The sequence below is a fragment of the Suillus plorans genome (assembly GCF_016647745.1).
Source record: "Suillus plorans strain S12 chromosome Unknown HD556scaffold_52, whole genome shotgun sequence".
NCBI lineage: Eukaryota > Fungi > Basidiomycota > Agaricomycetes > Boletales > Suillaceae > Suillus > Suillus plorans.
The window spans coordinates 153,378-162,802 of record NW_024537436.1 but is presented as its reverse complement, the minus strand read 5'-3'; the positions used below and the strand labels follow the sequence as shown (position 1 = coordinate 162,802).

Genomic DNA, 9,425 nt, shown 5'->3' with positions numbered 1-9,425 from the left:
ATGACAAGCCCACGTGATCCCGATCCTCCACAGCCAATACCACCGAGCCAAAGCACAGAAGACATTTTTCGGACGATCATGAAGGTCAGAAAAAGTTGGAAAACTCTGAAGGGTAAATCTGAGCCTGTATGGCCACCTGGTCTCGAAGCCATGATGCTGAAAGGTGCGGATTGTATTCACAACCTAATTAATAGGTCACGTGACTCCGAGCCCAGGCCTTCAAGAATATGGATCCGCTCACTACTCTCGGGACTCGGAAGCACATGTATTGAGTCGGTTCCCTCAACGCAATCAGTTCATCTCAGATTACATTTACCGCAAGACGGGAAAACACAGATCATCAAAACAAATAGGCAGTCGTCTACAACAGTTTAAGGACACAGTCGAGGGTCGGGAACGTAAGTATCCGAGTCCGTTGTCCTGTGCACGGCGTAACTAGAACTCACTGTTTTGGAAGTGATCGATTCCCTTACCCTGCAATATTATGGTGCGCGGAGTGAAGTCGACTTGTCCCGGAGGTTTTCTCCTGATAACCAGGATGAATCCAACCCTTCTCCCTCCTCTATATATTCCAACCTTTCGACGTCAACCAGCGTCGACTCATCCACCTGCTCATCCACAGACTCGTCTATATCTTCTGGACAATACATGTCATCGTCTCAACGAAACCACCTTCCTCAGGACATGCGTACCCCAGTATACATTGACATTTTGCCAGAGTCTAGCTCATTCTCATCGAGTTCCCATGCATCATTTTCCTCTCCATATAACTTGCCCCCTCAAGGTGTCGCTTCACACACCTCCTCAGATACACCACGTCCCATAAGGGACATTGATTCCACTGTTACCTTCGTCTCCCCCTCAGCCGTCATTGGCAAGTCATCCTACATAGTATTATTGGATGGCGCGCCCATCCACAGCGAGGACACGAAACTCGAATGCGTCGGACCATATTTTACCGGTTCTTCCGGGGATGGTCCATTGCTGTACAGCACACCTCTAGTTCCCAAGTACTGGGAGACCCTGTGCAAATCTCCAGGTCCGTATTTTTTGAACTTGATGCGTAAACAGGCGTTTGATTGATTTGTCGCCAAAGATCCTACCATATACACCATAATTCAGGATGTGTACCGTATTCTGGACCCAGGAACTCCCGCAAGATCCTCAGGTCGCCCACGCCCAGTCCCTATCTTCTCTGCTACATACCACTTCCGATATCCCGTCTCTGTACAGACACCCACATCTTCCATGTCACCACATGTCGCATATCAAACCAATTCACAACTCCTCGCAGACACTACTCATGCTTCAATGCATCCCATGCATCCACTCTCTTCTCAAAATTACCTTGTGTCCCCAAATTTCTCGGAACAAGGGATCTTTCAGTCGCACGAATATAGCATGCAAAACAGGCTGGACGAACCATTCATATTGGATGGTAGCCTTGATAACTTCTGCCTAGATGATTTCGTTACCAATATTCCTAACTCGCCTGATACGACACACAATGAGACGATGGCACAGTCTTCGACCAGCTTCCCGAACGACATCCGCAATTATGTGAGTAATCTACCCAATGGGGGTGACCTCCTGCTTACATCTCCATCAGATTTTGTAGAACAGTAGTGCACAGATGATCATATTATATTGGCATGTACTGTATAGTTGTAATCGTATCGGAGTCACGGTCTTCTAGTAAGGCTAGGTACTTTTTGTTCACTTTTTGCCCTTTGATATTTGTCCCTTGCTAGCTTCAGTAGATAGCACATTGCGCGATTATTGTTATGATGGTCATCTGGTGTGATGTAGGTTCGTATTATGAGCATTACAGACGGCGACGGTGGGTCATCGACTCGGAGCCTGTACTAACCATTCTCACTCCTCTTCTGATTGATGTCGCGATTTCATAGTGATCCCTCCATTGTGAGGAACGCTAAATTTCCAAGTCGGGTGCATGATACCTTGTAAGCCCATCTAACCGCTGTGGCGAAAACCAATGATTTTACGCTGCGCGTTTAGTAAGTGAAACAAAGACACGATGAAGCATTCTGATAGGACAATTTCAAATTGCTTAGAAGTGTGATTACTTCTCGTTTCGCTTTCAGCAAATAAACTTTGCATTCCACAGCGGCCTCGATCAGTCCAAGTTACTGCTCTTTACTAGCGAGATGAATCATATCGCCACATTGATATCAGGGCGAGGGTTAGTCAACTGATTGGTGCCCTTGGAATTCCTTGGCCAATTTAGTCCTTCCTTATGACCACCTTTTGCGCCAGAAGACGTACTGCTTATCAGCATTAAAGACACGACCTTCTTGACGTCTTCCTTGGCGCCAGTAGCACTTGCCGTTGCAGCGATGGAACTAGAAGGTAGTTGAATATGACAAGATCGTGGTGTCTGCTCCTTGGCGCAACTACTCTTGGAATAGTATTTTCTACAGAATGTGAGGAACTGAAAAGGCATTCCGGGGCCCAATGTCGAGGGAAATTAAAGTAAGCACGTACGAGGATAGATGCTTGTACATGGCCCGTAAAATGGGAAACACGAGGTGACGGACGTTAGATATCCTGTGTATTTTAGACCATCGTTTTCTTCTCAAGTAATAAGTGGATGGCTAGATAACGTAGAATAGATTAGTACCAGCTTTGAAAATATTTGCGGAAGAAACCGTAAAAAGACCGTAACACATGGAAGAAAAATGTGGATTTTGTTGGTAAGAAGCTGATGGATGGATGATTTACTACTCCAGGGAACGACAGAGAATAGATGGCTTTCCTTGATAACGAAGATGCGAGAGTGTTAGCAGCCACACTAGTTGCTGGAGTCGAGCAAGCTCGACTTCATCGTATCGAGACCCGGCCGACGACCGGTGAGCTTTTGTCGTGTCCAGTTACTTCCTGAGCCACGTTGCGATCATTACCCCGTGGCAAGTATTGTGGAGAGTCAGAACGATCGTGTTCCATCATCTCAACTCGGGCCACCAGTGACCACCAGTCGCAGTTATGCGAGACTGCGCAGTCTGCTGAAAATTTGAACAGAAAAATTCATCAGGGAGCTCATGGATTGGACCTGTGTATTGGGAGAGGTCGGACCACGGCAGTGACTATTACCGTGCCGAAATTGAGTCAGGCGGGGACCTGAGTTGTAGATTAGTCAGCGGATAGCTCTGGCGTTAGTGGCCCAAAACAGATACAAACCGCCCATTAGGATATGTTTTGCAAATTGAACAGCGCTCAACGTTGCAACTTCCTTCATTGGCCTTTTTGTGATTCTATTCCACAGTATTTGAGCTCACGGATAGTCACCCAGTATACGATTGGATGCACGGCATAATACAGGAAAAGTCTCTCAAGGTGATGATCTCTTGACATTCTGAGACGGCGTTAACCTAATCGATATCGCGATCAGGGGAGGCAATAATAGGCATGCACGGTACTCGATACCAAGATCTGGACCCTTCTACACTGGACACGCTGACTATTCGGATGTGGCTAGTATGTCGAAGAGTAGCCAAGCCGTGGTTCTGGACCTTGATGATAAGTGTCGTGACTATCTCATTTATGTGCATTCATACCATGGAATCGCCGTATCAGTGGCTTCGTACCTTGTATCTCTAGCGGACGTAATATTGGGTGCATCGGTGAGGCCTGGTGATACCATAGGGAACGGAAATATTTTTGGGTGAGCTCCATTTGCACTCGTCCAAATAAATGTAAGCAGACACGTCGCTCATACGGAGTCATACCGTAATATTGGGCGGGCTGGTCCCGGTCAAGGCTGGTACCCAGTCTACGCACTTCGCGCTGCTACCAATGCTAATTATTGCATCCCGTTGATTTTTATTCCAAGCTGTACATATAGTGTATCATACCGCCACCGATAAATTTCATCAAGGTTTGCACATACAATGTCCCCCGGTTCAATCATTTGACTCAATTCACCGGATTCCCGCCACACTGCCACCTTCGGACACTTACTGGCCTGTCGCTGCCCACCAGGATGTCTTTATTGACCGCATCCGTACATCATGATTACCATGACATGTATCCCTCCGACCCACCTGAGCCTAAATTCCCCAATCAGTTGCATGTGGCACCGTAGACCTCAAGCATATCAGTCCCTACAAACTGCAAGTTTGTCTGTGCTCACCATCTCGAGTCTTTTACGACGCGGATCAATTCACATGAGTCTTGAAGATTCAGAATATGTACACAAATCAATAAATGATCACCTCGACGTTGGTGGATCAGTAAAACTGACACCGAGTCCGAGTCGAACTCTCACATACTGAGCCAAGTTTGGTAGGAAATCAAAGTGACCGATGGAGAACTTTGAAAGCAACGTACTTTTTGAGTTGTCCATCTCTCCTTTTCGGCGCAACTTTCATTCAGCGCAATTACGCTCGCCTGCATAGACAGAGCAATTCATACATCTACTAGTTTGTGTAATATATCATGCTGTTAGAGATATCATATGTTATTCCGCCACAAACCCAGATGCAATCGACCCCAAACATACGCTCGCAACGCGACGAACTCAGTTCCGCTCCCCAAGAATCATTTCCATAGTCTCTTCCACAGCCCACGCCCCAATCCGCGCCCAGCGTGCATCCTCTCTTCTCAAACACCTGGTAATTTCTTCCGCTCCAACCTTGACACTCTTGCCTCGCATCCCCTTCGCACGCATGATCTTTCGCACAGGTACAGCAAGCAATGCCGGCGTCACAGAAACATAAGCCTCATCTTCCTCATACATCGGTGGATCAGAGAGATAGGCATCTTCTTCAGACATGACGAACTTGGACGAAGAAGCCCCAGTAGAAGAAAACATCGTGTTATTGGCGGTTGAAAACACTGAGCTATTCGCACTTGAGCAATTAGCAGTGTTGTTCGCAGTCTTCCACAATCCGCTTGTGTCGCCAGACCCAGGAGGACGCGAACCGGAGACAGCAGCGGGCGTCAGTGGTTGGTCCCAGAGCACGATGCTACCCTCTTCATATAGCTTTAATACCGCCCACGAAAATAGACGCTTCATCTTCACACGTGGCGCATCTGTGGGCTTGGTCCTCATTCGTGAATGAGCAAGAGCTTTCGATAAGGGCCCATGGGTATTGTTCGAGGAGGTCTTCTGTGTCTGCATAGCCTTGTCTTTTTCTGCATCCCTCTCTGCTTGGGCGCGTCGCTTCCTCTCGGTATGAACCACCCGGCAAGCGAGAAGTGCGAGTTCTGGAACGCGGCGTAGGTGCGAGAGCGTGAATGCAGGGCGATCGGGAGCACTATCGTTCAGAGTAGATGCGCGTGGCGTCATGTTATCCGTTGCATACACCGTTCGTGCCTTAGGAGTCTGGTCCAATGGAACGCGCGGGCGCTTGGTCGGCGTCGAGAACAAATCATCATCTACGTCCCAATGAAGGGCCACAACAGCATGATCCATGTAATGCTTGAGGTACAATCGAAATGTGTTCTCAGTCAAGTCCCGCGCATGTAATCGGGAAGGGTGACGAAGTTTCGGTGGGTCCTGAAAAATGAAGGGTTGGGTGGTGGTTGTATACAGTGCAGAATACTCACTGTAGATCCATGTTTAATTGGACTGGATGGGGCGGAGGTTGTACTATCCGTAAGTGGTGAGGATGGGGCATGATCGTGTGCTGGACGCTTCAAGGGCGTGCGGGGCACGGGGATACCCGTCCCCGATGCAGACGTGGACGCCGCAGCTGGCTGTCTCCTTTCATGCCAGTTTCCAAGCTCTTCCGAACCAGTCTCACATGAAGAAACAGCAAGAGGCGCTGGTATCTCAAACGGTTTCGGCACGGAATATCTTGACTTGTGAAGCTCCGCAACTGTTTTCCAGTGTTTCCATTGGTCATTAGTCGACTCGCAGGGTTCTTCAAGTTCATTCCCATGTTGCGTTCGTGAAGAGCAGTCATGGGGACACGCTCAGTTTGCAGCGAAAGATAAGTAGCGCAGCAACTTACCAATAGATTCGACTACTACTTGTCTTGTATCGTAGAACCGAGAAACTTTGCCGATTACTTGTACTGGGTAGCCGATAGCAGTGACAGGAGTGGGTGGCGCAGGAGGAATAAGTGACGTCGCCTCCCATTTTGAGTTTTGAATCGAGCGACTTGCATCAGTATTCGTTGGAGCTTTCGGTGGCGAGGGATGACGAAGCACGCAGTCTATGACAGCCGTAGAATCGTCGACTATTGAACAAGCTCGGTAACTACTCGAAAGTTTAGCCACAAAAACGGTTCACTCACTAGTGTACAACGTCCGTTTCTCGTAATCCTGGATTCCAACCACTATGCCAACAATGATCACTTTTCGACAGGGGATGTGTCCCAGCCAGTAAAAGTCGGCATCTGAATCCACAGCTGGTTAGGCAGGTATTGCGGTTAAGCAAGCGAGGCAGACCTCCGGCGTTGCATTCCTTCATCGAGAGGGCGTCTCTAACGAAGCATGGAGCAGTCGCTTCCTTGGTGAATGTCCACTTCCAGATGTCCTGTGTGGATGGAGATGTGCTGGAAGAACTCATGTCGTTGCACTTGAAGTTGTCAGCAATTTCGACATTCGCAGTCACTGAATGAGTCGTGTATCGGACTTCAAAGCAATGATAGGGTCGTGACACCACTGACGCGTAACTGACATGTTCACGTGATGTCGTGACCTTACTGAGAGTTACAGCAACTGTGTGTCTCTACAGTACATAGCTACATATTTGCGCAACTTGCTGGAACTATATAACGAAGACAAGGTCAAGTGGCCAAAATATTTCTGTGCCAATCCTGATTGCGACTTCTCAGAACTTGATCCAATGTATCGAGGGCTATATTATCGTCAACCAAGACGAACCTCTGAGCACGGTCCGACCTCCAGAGCTCGAGATGCATCCGTGTAACGAGCAGGGAATGTACCGTGACCTGTAGGCTTTGATACCAACATATTGAGTGTCTCATTCCGCAACACTGACACACGACGTACTTTGAAGCCATATCACCGTACACAGACTGTCATGCCGACTGGTAAGCACAGGAAGCATAAAGGCTAGCTGTGAGAGATGCACACGTACAGGAAGAAGCGCTATGGTCAGGATGACAAGAAGCGAAAAGACTGGTTAAATAGCTTCAGCAGCAAGCACGAATTGTCGAGACTGTTTTACCACGTACAGAGTCCGCAGATGAAATAGAATATGTTGTGCTGAATGAGAATATTGAGCAAGTGATTGTCGTTTGTAAGACTTCTGTAATGTTTGATGGAGCGGTATAGTGTAAAAGACAAAATTTCTGTGAGGAAACTGGTCAAACCTGATAGATTATTTTTTCATTCAACGCTCACTCACCAAATTCAGCGATTACTAGTAAAACATAGGCTACAACAATGATGCGACTTTCTTCGACATTATAACAGCTGGTGATGTTGGGGATTGGAGGTTCGGATACTTGTAAATGCATCGATTGGTGTCACTCTTTGGCAGCGACGGGAACACATACTTGTCACTGAGTTGCCAAAGCTAGTCAAGATATAGATGACTGGGATCAAAATTGCCTGTGAAATAACTGTCATCTCAAGAGGGACGCTCGGAAGAGATTTAAGCGTACGAAGAAGGAACCCAAGAGAATTATCAATATCCTCTTGCTTCTTCCCCAGATGGCGTACGTTCTCAAAATGAACATCCCTACAGGTATGATGTTTCATCGTGAAAATGGTGCAGAATAAGGGTCAAAACCTACATTCCGCAGCTACCAATGTGATTCCCTCAAGCCCTGTAGATAAATGAGATATTTGTTAATCTTGGAGGCTTGTAAGGCACTGACATGAGTTTATCTGGAAGTATGTCTGACATTGCTGTTTGGCACGTCAGACATCGTACAACACACTCTGGAGAAAGCACCTCACACTCAATGGCAAGGCAGGTTGTAATACCTCTACAACACTTTCAATCATGCAAACAGTAATATGAACTGGGGCTCACGGTAGGTATCTGCAGCCAATAGCACAAATGGCAGATAGCGACACATCAGATACAGTATCTTGACTTTCCCCCACGTGGACTTGCGAAGATAGGCCAGCTTCGAAACCATTGGGCTCAGAATCGCGAAGATAGCAATAATCGAAGATGGTGCACCTCATCGTCGAATGTGATGATATAGTCATAGACCTTTGTAAATGTCAATCGAGAGGTACAGAGAAACTCTGGCAACAACACGAACCCAGATCACAGTTGTAGACACTGAGTTGATTTCAGATAGGCTGATGCCACTTGACAAGAGTTTATCTCACCATAAGCGTACTAAGAAAAACTGGAGTCAGCATCTGTGAGGTCACTATATGCACGACTCACATTTAGATTCAAAAGAGAGCGCCCTATCACGAAGTCGGTTGGTTCATAGAGAGTCATGGGGTTGGAGGAAGGATGTCAAATGGCATACCACTCCTCTTGCCATCCACCATCTATAAGAAGCCGATAGATTCAGGCACAGATATTCGACGGCAGTGTCGGAGCGGCCATCTCCAAGGGTGTGCGCAAGTGATGAGCATTGAGGCGGCAGCGCTACTTGCACTGGCGCGGTAGCAGGCTGCAAGGACACAGTTACGCTGGGACTCACTCATCATCCAAGTCATGGAATGGAAGACATTGGCTTGGGGGTGCTAAGTAGGAGTCTAGGTAAGTTGAGTATGCGTAGACGCGCGGCGGTATCTTGCGGCTATGTCGCCGGGCTGATCGGAACTCTTCGCCAATCAGATGACCAAGAACCTAGTACGAGAGATCCCCGTACGGAAGCACGCCTTGATCAACGTCACTGACTAGTGTTACTGGGTTTCCTATGAACATTCATGCCCGTATCATACCCGGCCTGGGTTGTGATCGTGGGAACTATAGAAGTATCTCCTACTAAATATAGCTATCTTATACTACAACGATGAGCCGCGATTGCGACGTCGCGCGGACTCATACGAGCTTGTAGCATGACCCCAAGTTACCGGTAAATTCTTACTATTACTAGTAGGTAATCGCACTAGGCTGTGCGTACTCGGATCAAACCAATGGAGATGATACACATCCTTACCTTGGAATCCCCACTCATCAGCTCAGTTTAAAAACTGTCACTCGTTCCTTTTTGATTCCCACTCGCGAACCCGGAAATCGTATGATTACAGTCTCACCAAGCACTAGTGCTGACGACGCAGGGAGGACAATGAATGCTATCAGTCACCGTAAGCCCAACACTCACCACAGCGGATGTCCCTCAACTTACTTAACTTTTAGATATCAAACACATATTCAGCGAATGAAAATCGTGTATCGTTCATCGACGCGTCCAGGAAAGAACGTTGGCAACATTCACACGGAAATGCCATGAATTGATGATGCAGACCGCAGCATACGCACCTGGCTCACCTCCCGCGAGTCGTGAGTATACAAA

The 9,425-nt window shown here is 47.6% G+C and overlaps 3 protein-coding genes across 3 annotated transcripts; 1 reads left to right on the top strand and 2 right to left on the bottom strand.

Annotated features, from left to right (window-relative positions):
- On the top strand, positions 1–1,618 carry HD556DRAFT_1446345 (uncharacterized protein; the record flags this gene model as incomplete). Its single annotated transcript, XM_041307073.1, has 5 exons — positions 1–163; positions 195–398; positions 458–1,039; positions 1,097–1,560; positions 1,610–1,618. 5 exons carry the CDS (start codon positions 1–3, stop codon positions 1,616–1,618), a joined length of 1,422 nt encoding a protein of 473 aa, XP_041157177.1.
- Positions 1,619–4,383: 2,765 nt separating this feature from the next.
- On the bottom strand, positions 4,384–6,612 carry HD556DRAFT_1393259 (uncharacterized protein). The gene is made up of 5 exons (XM_041303610.1): positions 6,415–6,612; positions 6,261–6,362; positions 5,976–6,203; positions 5,569–5,885; positions 4,384–5,518 (listed from the first exon to the last, which is right to left on the bottom strand). Exons 1-5 carry the CDS (start codon positions 6,533–6,535, stop codon positions 4,538–4,540), a joined length of 1,749 nt encoding a protein of 582 aa, XP_041157176.1. The 5' UTR covers positions 6,536–6,612; the 3' UTR covers positions 4,384–4,537.
- Positions 6,596–8,875, bottom strand: HD556DRAFT_1393246 (uncharacterized protein). Its single transcript, XM_041303609.1, has 15 exons — positions 8,342–8,875; positions 8,281–8,290; positions 8,211–8,230; positions 8,126–8,158; positions 7,973–8,069; positions 7,897–7,925; positions 7,815–7,845; positions 7,731–7,763; positions 7,599–7,675; positions 7,491–7,545; positions 7,340–7,438; positions 7,167–7,283; positions 7,070–7,110; positions 6,982–7,007; positions 6,596–6,927 (listed from the first exon to the last, which is right to left on the bottom strand). The coding sequence occupies exons 1-15, from the start codon at positions 8,396–8,398 to the stop codon at positions 6,756–6,758; spliced, it is 897 nt and encodes a 298-aa protein (XP_041157175.1). The 5' UTR covers positions 8,399–8,875; the 3' UTR covers positions 6,596–6,755.
- Between the last annotated feature and the right edge of the window lie 550 nt (positions 8,876–9,425).